Source organism: Ananas comosus, linkage group 8 (assembly GCF_001540865.1).
Source record: "Ananas comosus cultivar F153 linkage group 8, ASM154086v1, whole genome shotgun sequence".
In the NCBI taxonomy this organism is placed as follows: Eukaryota; Viridiplantae; Streptophyta; class Magnoliopsida; order Poales; family Bromeliaceae; genus Ananas; species Ananas comosus.
This window is the reverse complement of record NC_033628.1, coordinates 566,927-585,370: the sequence shown is the minus strand read 5'-3', so window position 1 is coordinate 585,370 and position 18,444 is coordinate 566,927. Positions and strand designations below refer to the sequence as shown.

Here is an 18,444-nt window from a genome sequence, read left to right as displayed (position 1 = left end):
AAAGTATTGTACGTTTATAATCTACAATTTCAGCGTGATCTATGTACATCTATTTTACTGTAGTTCGCGAATTAAACGTGATGAGGAGGGAGAGAACACAAGCAAGCCTCGTGTGCAGCTACTAGTTTTTTTTTTAAAAAAAAAAACAGAAGAAATGCTCGACGCAGCTTGAGAGGGGAGGAACTGAAAATGGCCCTCACCTTCGCCCCGCTCCTTCCGTTCCAGTTTGCGGGGAAACCGGCGAGGAAGAAGACAACCACGCTGCTCCCTCCTCCCAAACCACCAACATTCCGACTCTCCGCGGCCGCCTCCTCCGCCGTCGCTCCACCTCCCGTACGTAATCCCCCCACCCCCACTCTCTTTCTACATCAACGCCCCTCTCAATTCCCCCAAAAAAAANCACTAATACGATAATCAAATTCGCTCGTCGCCGTTCCCCTACCTTCCGAACCAAAGTCGGCGGAATTGGAGCGTCGGAAGCACGAGCTCCTCCGCGCCGTCCAGGACACGCAGCGCGGCCTCTCCGCCACCGCCGACCAGCGCTCCGCCATCGAAGAGGCCCTCGTAATCTCCAAACTCTTCCCCTTCCCTTCCCTTTTATCCACAAAAGTGTAAAAGTGTACAATTCGATCTGCCTCGTCTCTCTCTCTCTCTCTCTCTCGCAGGTCTGCGTCGAAGAATTCGCCGCCGGCTCGCCGGTCGATCTCGCGAGGCTGGACGGCACCTGGCGGCTCAACTTCACCTCGGCTGCCGACGTCCTCGTCCTCTTCGAGGCCGCCGCCAGGCTCCCCTTTCTTCAGGTCTCTTCCCAACCTCTGCTTGCTTACGGAGTTGTTGTTGCTGCTTAGGCTGGTGATCTCATGCTTGTCAGGGTTTCAGGTGGGGCAGGTTTTTCAGAAGTTCGAATGCAGGGATCGCTCCGACGGAGGAATCGTGCGCAATGTCGTGCGCTGGAGCATCCCCACACTGCTCGAGGTAACGCCATTTACCGCGGCCGATTACCACCACTACTTTTCAAGAATTTCGAAATATTCCTCAATTGAACTCCATCTGTCCGCCGGAGTTTCCTAGTGAACGTGTGATGATCTGACCTATGATTGATTTATATATATAGGAGCACGAAGGTGCGACGTTGCTCGTCTCCGCGAAATTTTCGCTCGTATCGAAGCGCAGCATCTTCCTTCAGTTCGAGGAGGTGCGCTTCTTGTGCACTAGAATCTAGCAGCCTTTGTCTCCGGTGATAGATTATACGCAAACAGATTTGCTATTACTCTTTCGTGTAGTTAAATGGATGCGACGAAAGAAGCTGTGGATGGAGTGTTTTACTGCAGTCATTGTTGTTATTCTCTTCTGAAGTTGTCAGTTTTGAGAGCAACATGTTTGTTCATTCTTCTGGTAGGTTGCTGTTGAAAATATCAAAATAAGTGAACAGCTGCAGGCATTGATAGCTCCAGCCGTACTTCCTCGCTCGTACATTAGCCTGCAGGTAATACCAGAGAACCTTAATTTCGATCTGATTTGTGTTGAAACGGCAGCGCTTTAAGATCAAAATTGGTCCATGCCGATACGCCATATGCAACTGACGCAGCTGCAACATCTGATGATGAGACGCTTTTATCATGCAGATATTGCAGTTCTTAAGAGCGTTTCGAGCTCAGGTGCCTGTGAACGGTCCGGATAGGTAGGTTTATTCTGATTTGATTTATATCCGAGTGCATTTTTAGCGGTATTCTCATCTCATCCCGAATCAATCGCCTAAATTGCAGGAGATCACCTGGAGGATTGTATTACCTTTCTTATCTGGACCGAGATATGCTTTTGGGCCGCTCTGGTGCGGGAGGCGGAGTTTTCGTTTTCACGAGGGCGCAGCCTTTTACATAACCATTCGCCCATTTGCCGAAAACCGAGCTATCTCGAGGTAAAGAACAACTGATCATAGTGAAATTAAAGTCAATTGCAAATATAGCTTTTATGGTGAAGCTCTCAGAAAAAGGACGCTTTTCGGATGAGCATCGTATTCACATTCCATATCTTGATTAAATGTAGGTAACACATTGCACGACTTTGGAGGTTGGAAATTGTTTTCATTATCATTTGGCTTTTGGCCTGCTTGTTTTATAATTGTTAGGATCTTGTTACTTCTTACTGCTCTGCTGTACTGAAACTCCTCCTATTCAATATTACACAGTAGATATGCTACATTCACAACTGTTTTACATGCAAGTGTAGCACAGAGGCATATACACATGCAAATTATAAAATGATACAAAATTTAGTAGTTTAATTATTTGGACTGCAAAGATAACCTGTTGCATCTAAACATAGCTAATTATCATTTTATTTACTATCATGAGCTAATTAAGTAAACACACCGTTGAGTATGACATGCCGCCATCTTGAATAAGAATATGCCTCTACAATAGTAAACAATCAAGGAGAACAAAATTCAATTTATATCCAATTTATATTATTTAATTAAGGTGAATAGTCTTGAGGTTAGCAATGACGTCAAATATTTGTCAAGCTGTATATATTACATATTTAATTCTGATTATTATTATATACGTAATTTAGTTGGACTCCATAGTATATATACATATATATAAAAGGAAAAGTCATATAACAAAGTATGAATCTTCATTTTCAAATTGCTTTTACACAATCAAGGTCTAAATACATGTGAGGGAAGAGACGTAGAGTTGGTTGATAACTACAACTCTTCATGTCTGGTACCCAAGCAACTGCAAACCAACACTAAAGCAAATCAAATTACAAGAATTAATAATCTTCCAAAAAAGCATTATAGCTCTCACAGTACTACTCTATGCAAGTTTACGAATACACACAGACCAAAAGGATACAGGGTATCATGAACTTATCATGAATGATCAAGCACACGAATAATCACACAAAAAACTATGACGGTGTTATTAATCGAGCCGCTTTTATTATGTGTTGATATTTTAGCTATGTGAATAACACCTTGTCCATATAAATCGGCGGCAGCACTTATTTGCATCTCACATCATCCATCCTAGTCCAAGCTCTGATCGAGGCCGGCGGATCGGAGGGCGGTGGCGAGGCGGTCGGAGAGGGCGTGGATGTGGAATTGGTGGGCGCGCGCCTGCGCGCTGGCCTCGGCCTCGAGCTCGCCGAGCTCCGCGGAGAGGCGCTCCTCGGCCTCCTCCGCCACACGAAGCTGTGCCCGAGCCCGCTCCAGCTCCCGCCGCGCCGCCGCCTCCCCCTCCCTCACCTCCCGCAACTCCCTCTCCAGCTCCGCGTTCCTCGCGCGCAGCTCCTGCAGCTCTACAACGTTCCCGTCCATGGGAATGTTATGCGGGAATTTGGGTGCATATACTATATATGCGCTTTTCTTGGAGGGAGAAGTTGTTCTTCTCTACATATAGGGGGTTCGAAACAGGGCGGGTCTCTGGTGTGTCCGGGTTCAATGAACCGAGCCCGGGAGATCCGGGCGACCGGAGTGTATGGCACCTCACCACGTCGGGGAGAAATTACTGTGGACCGGGTCCACCACGTAAGCCAAGAACCTGTCAAGCGCATTATTAGAAAACTAAGTCACACAGGTTTAGTTAATATTATATATATAATTTCTGCAGTTTCTCCTCTCGCGAGAGGAAAAGCCACCGCAATATAATATTTTTATATATATATATTTTAGTTTATTTTGTGATCCAATATCGTTATTTAGTCATCAATAGTAACAGCAAACTATATAGCTTCTGGATTTCTCATCACGCAGTAAACGGGCCAAAAAAAAACCAGCTAAGTGATTGATTGTGGAAAGGCGAAAGACAAAAGACTTTTAATCCACCAATCTTCTGACAACACGATGCTAACTACTGTAGTCACTAATCATTATTTAGAGGATAATTCATTTGAAAAAGAAAATAAAATATAGAATTAAGGGAAAAAAAACAAGTAAATAAACAATCATAGAAATGGAGAAGAATCAATCAGATGCCGACACTATAAATAGATAGTACGCTATTTGTTTCATTCAATTTTTTTGTTTAGTTGAAAATATGAAACAACTATACTCGGGACTTAGGATTATCAAGCCTTTTGTCATTTGTTCTAGTTAACATTAATTATTTATTATTGATATATAAAAGTGTATGGAATGAAATTATCAATTATCTCTAAAGATCATCCAAATGATATGGATGAAGGATCAATAGATTCGCAGTGTACAGTTTTATAGATGAATTATGTATAAACGAAATTATCTACTAAATGGTAACGAATAAAGCGAAATATTCTTAAAAGTCTAGGGACGAAAGAGAAATATTGGAATAAATTTAAATTTTAAAAAATCAAATTTAAAAGTTTGAAAAGTAAAATAAAACTTGATTTAAAACTACTAGTTCAATTTAATAATACAAAAATGCTGTGCCTGGAACAAAGTAAAGGGATTAGGCCGTTTTTCTTTCTAGGCCCATTTAACATTACTGGGCCGTGCACACAATTGGCCCACGTGGCCCACTAAGATACGTTCGAATATGTTGTTGGGCTGGGCCTTTATCAGGCCCTGCTAAATTTTGTGGGCTTTATCTGCAAAACTTTTTTGTTCTTTTGGGTTCTTAGAAAATTGATTTTTTTGATAAAATTTATTTTCAAATTTTATGAAAGCTTTTTTTTATAAATTTTTTATCTGAAAAACGAAAATAGTAGAAAAGGAAAAAAAAAAAATCTCAGAAAATCGATTTTTATGCTTCTAACCCCTAAACACAGAGAGAATGAATCTGCATAGGTGGGCCTGGTAAATATATAATTTTTTTTGAAAAAGAATAAATGATCAGATTTAATAAATTTCTCTTAAATTTATCAAAATTTCATCATTTATCTCAAACTCTCTAATGGCTTTAAAAAACAAAAAAAAACACACAACTGGGCTCTGCAAAGTGGGGCCAACATGCTAGTTACATACGTATTATTAGATGATGTTGAGATAGAAAAGTACAGTAACTGGATTTAGCTAGATCCACCAAGATCACGTAGAAGGGTAAAACAGTAATTTCACCTTAATTGGCTCAATCTAGGGTTCCCCCTCTATGTTACTATATATACCCATATCAAACCTTTATTTTCCTTCATCATATTTCTCATCATCCTCACAGCCGCAACCAAGTTTCTACAGGTTTTATATATATATATATAGAGAGAGATATTTTTTCCCCTTTTCTTTTTTTTTTTTTCTTTAAGAAAAAATATGATGTATTTTTTGGTTATTGTTAGTTTTATTAAATTTAATGCAACGAGCAATGAATCAGGCAGCCCCTTTGTCCCAGTTAGAAGTGATATTGGAGGTGTTGTTTTGCTCGGAGAATAAAAATCAAAAGCTTTTGCTCTTCAGATTTGCTGAGAGAAAAATTGCTTTCTCTTTGAAGCTGGTCTAGTAGTCCTAAGCACATTCTTTTTATTGTTTCAACAATTTATCCCAATTTTCTTTTTTTTATGATTTTGGCTTTTTTTAAAAATCTATTTTGGGGTTGAAATTTTAGTTGGTTGGTAAAAATCTGTTTTTTTTTTTTTTAATGAATAAAGGTTGTGGTTTCTTTTTTAATATGGAAACTTTGAGTTGGATTTTTTGATAAATAGAAAATCGCATGAGAATCATGAATTTTTTTTAATTCGAACACTTTTATGAGAGTTTTGTAAAATGAACGAATTAGACCAAACATAATCAATCAAGCATCAATATATTGTAAAATGTAAAATCCTGTAGATTTTGCTACTAACATTGAACAAACTATATGTAATATTTTCTTTTTCTTTTTCTTTTTTAAGAATTTTCTGTAGCCTTTTCATCTAGAAAGTAGAGCTTTGCATTAAAGATGTTATGGAAAAGGATAAAATAAGTGCCCAATGTAAACTGGGAGATTTTTAGAATAGTTCCCAAATCTAAGCAAATTAAAAACACAAAGAAGATACATAGAATAAGGTCCCCAAATTTAAAACAAGACAAGGCCTCCAAGTCTATAGTGCACAACAAAGTCTAATTAAGTTCATGAACATTTAGTTCGGAGAAAAAAGGTTTAATTGAGTTCACAAGCATTTAGTTAGTGGGGAAAAAAGAGGAAAAACTTTAAAAAAAAAAAAAGTGGCAACTCTGAGAATTCGATTTTTTTTTTTTTGTAAGCTCATCTCGTACTAGAGTAAGGGCATGTTTGTTTCTTGTGAAGTGGGGGTGCTCCTGAAGCGGAATTGCGATGGAACTCACGAGTATCGATATTTGCTTAGATTATGTTGATGTACATCTAACTTCAGCATGTTTGACTTAGCTTTATTATTAGTCCGGTGTCGTGAGTTCCTACGAACCACGATTACGATTGTGATTTATGATTACCAAACGTGCCCTAAAACTTCGGATACTGTAATATTTAGGATGATGAGGATGTGCCATTACAAGTGCTTCGAACACAAAAGCTTAGGCATGAATAACAACAACACACTTTACCTTGTATCCTAAAAGAGTTAAAAGATCAATTTGGCCGGGTGCATACACTCAGTTGATCTATGCATCAATCCAATTGAAGAGTCAGCGCCTTGCGAATGGCAGTTATGTAGCGCCGAATGGCGGTTACGTAGTGCCTCGGCAGCAGGTGCTTTGGAGATGACTCTAAGTTGTGAATCGGCGGCGGACGCTTTGGAGCTGGAGGCGCATATGGGCTCGGCCTTTGAAAAGGCTGCAAGTCGCCCCGACAGCCGAGAGATGGCAGCCGTGGCAGTGGGGACGATCGTCGTAACTCGTCACCTCTTTTTTCATCTGATGCTGCTGTAACAACCGTCAGTACTGATGCAAACACGAGGGATTGAAGTAGAAGGCTTGTTGAGGGGGTCTTCATTTCTTTCGCCTCTCCACAACTCTAGAATCTCAAAATCCTGCAACTGTTGTATATTTATAGACTGGTTAGTGCGCGTTTTGCAAATCGCAAATACTTTGCTTGTAGTTGAGTTTGAATATTAGAAACTACTCAGAATGTTAGTTAGTGTTGCTCATCGTTGACCTTGTATTAGTAAATGCAGTTGCCAGTTTGATTATTACCTAATGTTTAGCCCCTAAATGAGCTTTGGTCAAATTTGTTTTGTTCTGGGGAGGGTCTTTTTCTGATGGTATATTCCAGAATGGTTTTGTCACCTACTAACATCTGGACAAGATTCTCACTTTTCTTAAAACTAGTACTTGGTTAGGAAAATATAGTGGTTGAGTGTTTGTAGGGTGTGTTCTTGTATTTGTATTAGAAAATGAAGTAGGGTGAGTATGAATGGGAGAAAAAATTGCAAAGTGCAGGTTCAAACAATGTCACTAATTGTCGTTTTTCCGAACCCAAATTCGAACGGGTGGAACGGTTTTAGTTAAAGCTTGATTGGTCCGGATTGGGTTCGGAAACTCTGATTGGATGTCTAACAGGTTTGATTTTGATTACGATCTTTGTAATCGAATCAAACTCGAAACTAAATTTCAACCCACAAAAAAATTGAGTCAAAATATAGCGCATATTGTATAGTTGAATTTTATCCTTTTCAGAAGGTTTAATTTGTCACTTGTGAATTTCTAAGGCTTAGTTTGATATTGAGATTTATCTAATGCTATTAGATAAAATGGAGTTGAGGAAAAAATATATAGGGATATATTTCTGCGTACTGTAGAAAATATATCGTATTGAGTCGCGATATGCGGAACGCGATATTATGTACGAAAACAAACACAGAACGTAATATTACGTACGGAAACAAACATGATATTTTTCCAACTTAAACGAATCGTAAACAACGAGTCTGAGTTGTCTCGGCATTGATTTTCACTTTTGTCGCCTTTTTCTCTAAAAATTAAAACAACTATCGACAAATAATTTATAAAACTATTAAAAATTAATTTACTGAAATTTTAAATATAACTAATTAAAATTAATTTAAATAAAATATAAAACTCAAGAACGTGTCCATAAAAAATGTATGTATAATTGAGAGGCTTATACAACATGGCCTGTAGTTGAGCCCAAAATAGTGATTGCATTATTTGGGATCTCTTTATCGCAAATTAAATATTACTTTTTAACAGTTAATTTTTTAGATTACTTAATGCAATACCGACGTATTTCCAAACCTTGTAATTTGTCATAAGTAGATATTTTAGATGATAAAACGCATCAGTACATGAGGCGGAGAGATGCACTTGGTGCAAACAATAATTTCTCACAGTTAGAGGAGTTCTTACTAAGTAAATAAATGGGAAACTTATCTAAACTATAAATTATTTTGAATCAGCTATTTAATTATTCAAAAATTTAATTTTACTATCTCATATTTTAATTTATTTGATTTAAATCAGTCAACGATACTTTAATTTTAAAATTTAAGCTTATTGTTTATTTTAAAAAATTTATAATTGTAAGAATCGTATAAAGTACATGATATATTGAAATATTATTTCCACTGACTAACTTAAATGTTGGATAGTAAAATCAAATTACTGAAATATGGGATAGTAAATGTGAAATGGTTCACAGTTCAAAACAAGCTCTATACTTTCTTACATCTTTTTTACGTCATTGCTGGTAGTTGCACCGCAGCGGCGGCGGAGACTGCCGCTTCGGAGCTGATCTGAGGTGATGGGGCTGCGAAAGCTTAGGAGCAGGCGGAGCCGATACTGGCCTCCGACGAGGGTTCTGCCGTGGCGTTGGCGGCCCAAATTGGCCTTGGCGGCGGCAACGGTGGCGGCATTAATTGGTGGTGGTGGCGATGCTGCGGCGGCGGCAGTGGAGGCGAGGAAAATGTCTCTTCAGTATTTGAGGGGCATATCATAACTATCAATATTATTGTGATTACCACCAATGTTTGGAGCAGGAGAAAGAAAAAAAATGTCATTTCTCTGAGTTTCTAGAGATATGTATCCAGATAGCTACTTCACTAGCTAAACACTCTCCTCAGATACACACATACAATGCTGAGACTTAGCATTTCTTTTTTTTGAGAGAGATAGATAGCATGCTATCCGTTTCGTTTATTTTATTTAGACACAAACTTAGTTGGAAATGTGAATCAATTAGGATTTAAATTTGGGTCTCGAATACCAACCATCAAATTTTTTGACACTTGTTTTAGGGACGGTCAGTGAGACTTAGCATTTCTCTCTCTGCATTTGAGTACTGTAGTGAATTAACGAGTAGAGTGATGAGTGGCAATTTGGTGATTACTACGTACGTTTGATGAACCACGTGGTGCATTGATAACATTGCTGGCTCGGAGTAAAGTGCATGCAGCTGCAATGCACGGGGAGCAGGGAGCATTGCCACGTGATGTGAGCCAAAAAATTTATACTTTTTTTTTATGAACGGCTTACATTTGCATCACAGCTGCATGCCTTGGAAATCGGTTTTTGTAAGTTTCTCTTAAATCTATCACATACTTTTGTGCATATAATTTTTTAAATTAAAAAAACATAAGAAGATCTGTTTTAAGATGTCAAAAAAAAAAAGAAAAAAAGAAAAACACAATTTGTATCCACAATCATGAGTTTAGCCCTACTCTGAGCTTCTACTCAATCTAGTGCCAGCTAGTCACAAGATTATGATCAGGTTTAAAAATAAAACCATCTTAAGAGGATTAATTAAGAAGGGAAAAGATACAAGGCAAGAATACCTTAGGAAGCAAATAGAACTATATATCCACTTCCCCATTGTTTCCGACGATGAAACAATCAAATTGAGAGGAGTCCATACATTTGACCTCTCTTCACTGCTGATAATCGCACGGCGGTGGCGGTGGCGGTGGCGGTGGAGACGGATGTTTCGGAAAGAAATGAGGGGACTGCGCAAGCTTAGGAGCCGGCGGAGCCCATACCGGCGTCCGATAAGTGTTCTGTGGCGGCAAAGTGCGGTGGCCGTGATGGTGATGATGATGGTAATGAGGCGGCGGCGGCGACGGCGACGGCGACGGTGGAGGTGATTTGAGGGCAAATGGTGAATGTGACAAAGGCCCCGGAGGCGATGTAATTGGTCGTCGATCGCCTAACGATCTACGGTTGCTGCTCTGTTTATTGAGTAAAAAAGAAGTGGAAATAACCTCTTCGCCATTTGAGTGTCCCGTAACTATCAAAATTGTTGCTGTAGCAATCACCAGTAATGTTTGAATCACGAGCAACGAAGTAGAGAACCCCATTTTAGTTATTTTCTCCCTCTCTCTCTCTCCCTCTCTCCCCTTGACATGTGTATAGTAGGGAGAAGTATACGTGATAATATATATATTACATGGGATCAAAGCTTTTGACTAGGACTAGTGTAGTTAAGGAATGGGGTGGATGGTTTGGTCTGGTGATTAATGCACCTTTGACGAACTGCATTGTGCATTACAGCTTAATTTGACCTGCGTTATTTTATTGCTTGGAATTTAGCGCAGCAATATGGGGAGCAGAAGAAAGAGATTTCTTCGCAACAACTATTATAATATATATCTAAGTATGCTACTGTACTACTGATAGTACCAAAATACTTGATGCTATCGAGTTTTCAGCCGTTGGATGAAAGAATGTGTGGTTTGGATGATAGTGATTCTTTAGGGTTGAATGGGTGGTTTGTAATAGTATAATCTAACGGATGAAAATAATCAAAGAATAAATATAATAACAAAAAACTCGATAGTATTAAAAATTTGATATTATCATCGATAGTATAATAGTCGAACTTTTATATATATATATATATATAATTAGGTTGGAATACTATTAATAGCAAAAGTCATTTTTGCTATTAAGTTTTTAACCCTTGAATGAGAAATTGTAATGTTAGGATGATATTAATCCCTTAGGGTTGAGTAGTCTTTCTGGGGTTGAGTGGTCAACTGGGTTATAATATTTAATTCAATGGTTAAAAATGATGAAAGGAATTAATCTAAAGGCTAAAAATTTAATAGCAAAAAAGTCTTTTTGCAATCAATAGTATTCTAGTTCAACTCTCTCTCTCTATATTATATATATATAGACACACACACTAAGGGCTTAATTAGAAACAATATGGTGCTTGTATATTTAAAAAATATATTTAATTGAATATTATAAATGTTTATGTGAATCTAATTGTATAAGAAACGAACAACCTTTTTATTAAACTTAGCTCGAAATATAAATCAATTAGGATTCAATCTTGGACCTCGGGTATCAACCACCAAGCTCTTTGTCACTTGCGCCAGAGACAATCAATATAGAGAGAGCATTGCTGAACAATAATATGGGTGAGAACCTAGCCTACTGTGAATCAACTTATTCGCCGCGTCCTTAATAGTAAAAATTGATTATGCATTTTTATCAGACCAAACATCAGATGATTTATTCCCACATTTAAGCAAAACGTAAAAAATTATTACTTTATCTAAGCTTTAGCCCACAGTTGTTACTGGACACTGGTAATTTGGCCCAAAAAGAAGCTGGGCATTTCTTTCTTAGGATATTGGGCTTGACGCTTCAACCCATATGATTGGTTATTGGAGGAGAATCCAAGAGAGGCTTGAGCCCGATCCAAACCGCTTGAAGCTTTGATTCGTTCTTTGTTAATTTGGTCATACCTTTTTGCACTACATTATAATTACTCAATATATTTTCATAAAATTTGATTAGAATATTTATCTCCCGATTCAGTAACGTGGATTGTACATTTTTATCCCATATAACTCAACAGTGAGTAATGCAAAAAAAAAAAAAAAAAAATTCGTTTCCCAAGTGGGGAAACGAGTTATGATGAAGAGAGAATGAGAGGCGTAGTCGTAAAGCAAAATGCAGAGCNGCAGGGAATAATAATTTCTCCCAAAAGCGCGCAGAAGCCAAGGAAAATAAAAAAAAAAGAAAAAAAAGAAAAAAAAAAAGAAGCAAATCTAAAGCTGCCTCCCACCCACTTTTGCCCCCCTTGCTACTAAACCTTTTTTGTTTTCCCTTTTTTTTTTTTTTTTTGCCCCTTAATTATACACTTAAAAAAAATTTACTTTTCCTTGTTTATACATAGACACCCAAAAACACACCCAATAGAATAATTATTGCTTGCAAAAGCTCTAATATTTTATAATGTACAGATTCAATAGTTGAATTTTAATCTTGAAAACATAAATCATAAGTCATGTTAATCTTCTTGCAATTTATATCTTTTTACTAATTAAATATCGTCCTGTATTTACATAAAAATTTTAAAACTTAGAAAATAAAATTTTGAAATATTCTAAATTATATCTATTAAATTAAAATTTTTATTTTAAAAATATTAACTTTGCATAATGTGGTGCAGGCTATTCAAACACGCAACATTGTTGCATGTGGGGCCCCAAAGGCCCAAAGAGGGTCTCATTTAGGTGTTTAATTTCTGCCTTCTCACTTCCCTTTCAAGCTAAAAAAGGAAAATGAATATATATAAATAAATAAATAAATAAATAAATAAATAAATAAAGATTCCTTGCAAACACACAATGCCCCCACTTTTCAAAAGGGCGCATCTCTTTACATCTCATTCCAGGCGTAAAATTAAAGTTCATTTCATGTGGATTTGATCCCCTCCTCACCCCCACCACTTCCCATTTGAACGTGTCATCGTCCCCCTTTTATTATATCATCATCTTAACCCCCCTCTCCCTCTACATCCCCTCCTCTGCTTCGACCCCCTCCTCCCCGTCGCCTCGAAGGTGAGTAGTGAGCTTTAATCTTCGATTTGTTGGAACTGCGTAGCATCAGATCTAGGGTTTCCGATCGATCGATCGATCGATCGGGCTCTCCTTTCGTTTCTGCTTCTTCTTCTGCCGATTTTGTTAGTTTTTATGGATGGTCGTTTGTGGATGTGATTGGTGTTCAAATCCTCGGGATCTGGTTTTTGATCCTTCTATTTTTGCTCCTAGCTTGTTGGATTCCTCTCTTTTTTCGCTTATTTGGTGGATAAGAGATGAATATATATTTTTTTAATGATTTTAGTGTTCCGCTTGGTTTGAAATGGTCAGATAGTTGAATGGGCGTGGAATCGGACGGTTTCTTTTGATAATAAGGGTATAGAGTTATAAATCGTTATCGATCGAGTCATTTTATAAAAGAGTTATCAAATTAATAAGGTTGTGATCAGATTCCCAAGGACGTGTGGTATTTGGATGATCCATTTTGTGATATTTGAAATAATTTTCTGTGGATTAATCTGCTGATTGCCAAAGTCATTTAGTAGCAGTGTTTAAATTAAATCAGTGTTTATATCTTACTGTAATTTAGACTCTTAGATACTGTGATCTCTCACCTGTTCATTATAAAAATAAAAAAAAAAAACTATGTTTCCCTGTCAACTCTTGTACTTATTGTGTGTTTAATTGCATTGCTGCAAAGCCATGAAGCCTCCACGGAATTTATTGATCAAAGGGGTGTAATCAGTAATCACGAAGCTTGGACTTCAATTAGGTTTAAATGACGGACGTAGTACATATTTTGAAGTTTTGATTTTGTGGATGATTGCTTTTGTTTTCTCATCCCTGAAATGAAAATAGCGTTGTATCTTAACATCTCTATGGTGAATTCGTTCCTCTCCGTCTCTCTTAGAATACTAATTAGTGAAGGAATTACTAAAGCATTCCCTACATATACGCTCTTTTTGTCTTGTAGTTGCTGCTTCTGTAGCTTTATCTCACTCTTTCCTGCTGATAAATTTGCTCAATATTAATATTCCACATCACAAGACAATCACCTTTGTATGAAGAAAATTTCCTATGGCATATTGTCATTCCTGATTCATCCCTAGTATAGAATGTTCTCCCCCCTCCCCATCCTTCTGAAAAGAGAAGTTTATCAATGTTTTTTAAGAATTGTATGAAGAAAGTTTTCTGCTTAAAAAAAAAAAATTTCTTGTCTTGAATAATTCTTNAAAAAAAAAATTTACTTTTCCTTGTTTATACATAGACATCCAAAAACACACCCAATAGAATAATTATTGCTTGCAAAAGCTCTAATATTTTATAATGTACAGATTCAATGGTTGAATTTTAATCTTGAAAACATAAATCATAAGTCATGTTAATCTTCTTGCAATTTATATCTTTTTACTAATTAAATATCGTCCTGTATGCTGGTTTGTAAAATATTATAAAATTTATTTACATAAAAATTTTAAAACTTAGAAAATAAAATTTTGAAATATTCTAAATTATATCTATTAAATTAAAATTTTATTTTAAAAATATTAACTTTGAATAATGTGGCACGCAACATTGTTGCATGTGGGCCCCAAAGGCCCAAAGAGGGTCTCATTTAGGTGTTTAATTTCTCCCTTCTCACTTCCCTTTCAAGCTAAAAAAGGAAAATGAATATAAATAAATAAATAAATAAATAAATAAATAAAGATTCCTTGCAAACACACAATGCCCCCCACTTTTCAAAAGGGCGCATCTCTTTACATCTCATTCCAGGCGTAAAATTAAAGTTCATTTCATGTGGATTTGATCCCCTCCTCACCCCCACCACTTCCCATTTGAACGTGTCATCGTCCCCCTTTATTATATTATCATCTTAACCCCCCTCTCCCTCTACATCCCCTCCTCTGCTTCGACCCCCTCCTCCCCGTCGCCTCGAAGGTGAGTAGTGAGCTTTAATCTTCGATTTGTTGGAACTGCGTAGCATCAGATCTAGGGTTTCCGATCGATCGATCGATCGATCGGGCTCTCCTTTCGTTTCTGCTTCTTCTTCTGCCGATTTTGTTAGTTTTTATGGATGGTCGTTTGTGGATGTGATTGGTGTTCAAATCCTCGGGATCTGGTTTTTGATCCTTCCATTTTTGCTCCTAGCTTGTTGGATTCCTCTCTTTTTTCGCTTATTTGGTGGATAAGAGATGAATATATATTTTTTTAATGATTTTAGTGTTCCGCTTGGTTTGAAATGGTCAGATAGTTGAATGGGCGTGGAATCGGACGGTTTCTTTTGATAATAAGGGTATAAAGTTATAAATCGTTATCGATCGAGTTATTTTATAAAAGAGTTATCAAATTAATAAGGTTGTGATCAGATTTCGCAAGGACGTGTGGTATTTGGATGATCCATTTTGTGATATTTGAAATAATTTTCTGTGGATTAATCTGCTGATTGCCAAAGTCATTTAGTAGCAGTGTTTAAATTAAATCAGTGTTTATATCTTACTGTAATTTAGACTCTTAGATACTGTGATCTCTCACCTGTTCATTATAAAAATAAAAAAAAAACTATGTTTCCCTGTCAACTCTTGTACTTATTGTGTGTTTAATTGCATTGCTGCAAAGCCATGAAGCCTCCATGGAATTTATTGATCAAAGGGGTGTAATCAGTAATCACGAAGCTTGGAATTCAATTAGGTTTAAATGACGGACGTAGTACATATTTTGAAGTTTTGATTTTGTGGATGATTGCTTTTGTTTTCTCATCCCTGAAATGAGAATAGCGTTATATCTTAACATCTCTATGGTGAATTCGTTCCTCTCTGTCTCTCTTAGAAAGCTAATTAGTGAAAGAATAACTAAAGCATTCCCTACATATACGCTCTTTTTGTCTTGTAGTTGCTGCTTCTGTAGCTTTATCTCACTCTTTCCTGCTGATAAATTTGCTCAATATTAATATTCCGTATCACAAGACAATCTCCTTTGTATGGAGAAAATTTCCTATGGCATATTGTCATTCCTGATTTCATCTTTAGTATAGAATGTTCTCCCCCCCTCCCCCTCCTGATGAAAAAAAGAAGTTTTTCAATGTTTTTTAAGAATTGTATGAAGTTTTCTGCATTTTTTTTTACAAAAAAAAATTCTCATCTTGAATAATTCTTTTCTATTTGCAAAATTCTGCAGTGATATCTGCCGACAGGTTCATTAAAAACTATGGCAGAGGCTGAGGATATTCAACCCCTTGTCTGTGACAATGGAACTGGGATGGTAAAGGTAAGTTTTGGGCCTTTTTTTCAACCTGAATGTTTTACAGAATATTGTGAATTGCAGTAAAAATATCTGGAACTTATTTACTTATATTTGCTTTTTCTGTAGGCTGGCTTTGCTGGAGATGATGCTCCACGGGCTGTTTTTCCAAGTATTGTTGGTAGGCCACGCCACACCGGTGTTATGGTGGGGATGGGACAAAAAGATGCATATGTTGGTGATGAGGCCCAATCTAAGAGGGGTATTTTGACATTAAAGTATCCTATTGAACATGGTATTGTAAGTAATTGGGATGACATGGAGAAGATATGGCATCATACCTTCTACAATGAGCTTCGTGTAGCCCCGGAAGAACATCCAATTCTTCTTACTGAAGCCCCTCTCAATCCCAAAGCCAACAGAGAGAAGATGACGCAGATTATGTTTGAGACATTCAATGTCCCTGCTATGTATGTTGCCATCCAGGCCGTCCTCTCCCTCTATGCCAGTGGCCGTACCACAGGTACACAATATATTTTTTTTTCTTTTCTAATTCACTAATGCTTTTAATCAGCTTCATAGTGTCTGCATCTGATGACTTTTTTTTTTAACATGTGTTGCCATGGCAGTTTGTTTTCACTATTTTATGGTTAAACTAGTTCTTTTCTCTGTTTGGAAATTTTTATTTCTTGAAATTGAATCGTGAGTAGGGAAGGCACAAAATTCTTGTACATTAAATTTCTTCTGATTCTCACATGTTCCTTCCATCATGCAAGATGTGTTGCTTACCTATACCTATGATCTCGTCATTGTTGCTTGCGCTTCTCATCTGTGGAGCTACAATTGTTTTGCTTTAATTTTGGCAGTCATTATTATTGGTGAATTTTTTGCTTGCTTTATTTTTTGTTCTATTACTTTATCCCTGTTTCATGCTCTTGCGTATCAAATAGTGATAGCTGAAAGCAAAAGTCGTGTATGGAAATTGTGTGATTAATATTGCCCGTGCTGAGAATACACCTGGAAAATACTTCAAAATTATTGTGTTAGTATTTGCCTTTTTCTAAACTAGCAGGCCAGATATGTTGCTTTACTACTGTTAGCAGATCTTGGTTGCATACTTACATTCTGATGTTTTCCCTCTTCACTAGGTATCGTGTTGGACTCTGGTGATGGTGTCAGCCATACCGTCCCGATCTACGAAGGATATGCTCTTCCACATGCTATTCTCCGTCTTGACCTCGCTGGTAGGGACCTCACTGATGCACTGATGAAAATCCTAACCGAGAGGGGATACTCATTCACGACCACTGCCGAGCGGGAAATCGTCCGTGACATTAAGGAGAAGCTCGCCTACGTTGCCCTCGACTACGAGCAGGAGCTCGAGACCGCAAAGAGCAGCTCCTCCATTGAGAAGAGCTATGAGCTGCCCGACGGCCAGGTCATCACTATCGGGGCCGAGCGGTTCAGATGCCCTGAAGTGCTCTTCCAGCCGTCGCTCATTGGTATGGAAGCTCCTGGAATCCATGAGACAACCTACAACTCTATCATGAAGTGCGACGTGGATATCAGGAAGGACTTGTATGGGAACATTGTTCTCAGTGGTGGGTCCACCATGTTTCCAGGCATTGCTGATCGTATGAGCAAGGAGATTACGGCACTTGCACCAAGTAGCATGAAGATCAAGGTGGTGGCGCCTCCGGAGAGGAAGTACAGTGTTTGGATTGGAGGGTCGATCCTGGCTTCTCTGAGCACCTTCCAACAGGTAATGCAAAGAATTTTCTAAAGTATTCTTTCAACCTTAACAATTCAGTCTGTGAAGTTTGTTCCGCATAACACTCAGATCCTTTCATTGATCCACCGACTAACAAATATGTTACTCAAATCATTAGCGACCGATACTAACTTCAAAAAATGAACTGCCTTGTCAACGAAACTCTGCGCAATTTTGACATAATTACTGCTGTGTTTTATTGAGAGATGACATTTGTTTTGTGCTACAGATGTGGATATCCAGGGCGGAGTACGAGGAGTCCGGTCCATCTATTGTCCACAGGAAGTGCTTCTAGATGATTTCCATGCGTTACCTTTTTACTTACTCCCCCTGTTTCTCTACTATATCCGGTGATGGTAGGTTGATGGAATGTGAAACGAACGTTCGCTTGTTGGTTTGTGTGCTCTGAGATTTTCCATTTCACTTTCACTTGGCGCGTTTTGCATATGTAATGTAATATGGCTGTGAGCTATTAGCAAAATTGTTAGCTATTATAAGTTGTATGTAGTTTGGATTGGTGAAATTCTATTGGTCCTTCGCGTGGATGGATTTCTTCTGGTCTCTATATCTTGTATGTTGCATTTGAGAGGAGCAATAATTGTCGATTCTTGATACCATCTTCTATTCTGCAACTCTAGCTTTCACGTTTAGCCGTACTGCAGATGTGTTTTTAACTTGATCATTGCTCTGATTTCGAAATTTGAAGGGATATTGTCATTTTGACCTGAGCTGCTAATTAGATTAGCATAAAACTACAAATGCATATTCTTTTCACA

The 18,444-nt window shown here is 37.7% G+C and overlaps 2 protein-coding genes across 5 annotated transcripts; both read left to right on the top strand.

Annotated features, from left to right (window-relative positions):
* Positions 44-8,971, top strand: LOC109714514 (probable plastid-lipid-associated protein 10, chloroplastic). Of its 3 annotated transcripts, none has more exons than XM_020239188.1 (9): positions 44-333; positions 457-564; positions 666-800; positions 880-975; positions 1,115-1,195; positions 1,400-1,486; positions 1,626-1,681; positions 1,767-1,918; positions 8,584-8,971. In XM_020239188.1, exons 1-8 carry the CDS (start codon positions 190-192, stop codon positions 1,879-1,881), a joined length of 822 nt encoding a protein of 273 aa, XP_020094777.1. In that variant the 5' UTR covers positions 44-189; the 3' UTR covers positions 1,882-1,918; positions 8,584-8,971. The 3 variants fall into 3 exon arrangements, with proteins under 3 accessions (XP_020094777.1, XP_020094776.1, XP_020094775.1); XM_020239187.1 differs by lacking the exon at positions 8,584-8,971 and adding an exon at positions 3,007-3,683 and having other exon boundaries at positions 45-333; XM_020239186.1 differs by lacking the exon at positions 8,584-8,971 and adding an exon at positions 2,047-2,216 and having other exon boundaries at positions 48-333.
* Positions 12,493-18,282, top strand: LOC109714139 (actin-2). Of its 2 annotated transcripts, none has more exons than XM_020238587.1 (5): positions 12,493-12,681; positions 15,835-15,924; positions 16,027-16,420; positions 17,046-17,659; positions 17,898-18,282. In XM_020238587.1, the coding sequence occupies exons 2-5, from the start codon at positions 15,865-15,867 to the stop codon at positions 17,961-17,963; spliced, it is 1,134 nt and encodes a 377-aa protein (XP_020094176.1). In that variant the 5' UTR covers positions 12,493-12,681; positions 15,835-15,864; the 3' UTR covers positions 17,964-18,282. The 2 variants fall into 2 exon arrangements, with proteins under 2 accessions (XP_020094176.1, XP_020094175.1); XM_020238586.1 differs by lacking the exon at positions 12,493-12,681 and adding an exon at positions 14,409-14,598.

What these genes read in the sequence shown, in the direction of transcription:
- LOC109714139 (XM_020238587.1), top strand. Translation starts at nt 15,865, where the DNA reads ATGGCAGAGGCTGAGGATATTCAACCCCTTGTCTGTGACAATGGAACT. An exon ending in ATGGAACTGGGATGGTAAAG is followed by an intron (nt 15,925 to 16,026) that starts GTAAGTTTTGGG and finishes CTTTTTCTGTAG; the next exon opens with GCTGGCTTTGCTGGAGATGA. An exon ending in TGCCAGTGGCCGTACCACAG is followed by an intron (nt 16,421 to 17,045) that starts GTACACAATATA and finishes CCTCTTCACTAG; the next exon opens with GTATCGTGTTGGACTCTGGT.
- LOC109714514 (XM_020239188.1), top strand. Translation starts at nt 190, where the DNA reads ATGGCCCTCACCTTCGCCCCGCTCCTTCCGTTCCAGTTTGCGGGGAAA. An exon ending in CCGCCATCGAAGAGGCCCTC is followed by an intron (nt 565 to 665) that starts GTAATCTCCAAA and finishes TCTCTCTCGCAG; the next exon opens with GTCTGCGTCGAAGAATTCGC. An exon ending in CCTGTGAACGGTCCGGATAG is followed by an intron (nt 1,682 to 1,766) that starts GTAGGTTTATTC and finishes CCTAAATTGCAG; the next exon opens with GAGATCACCTGGAGGATTGT.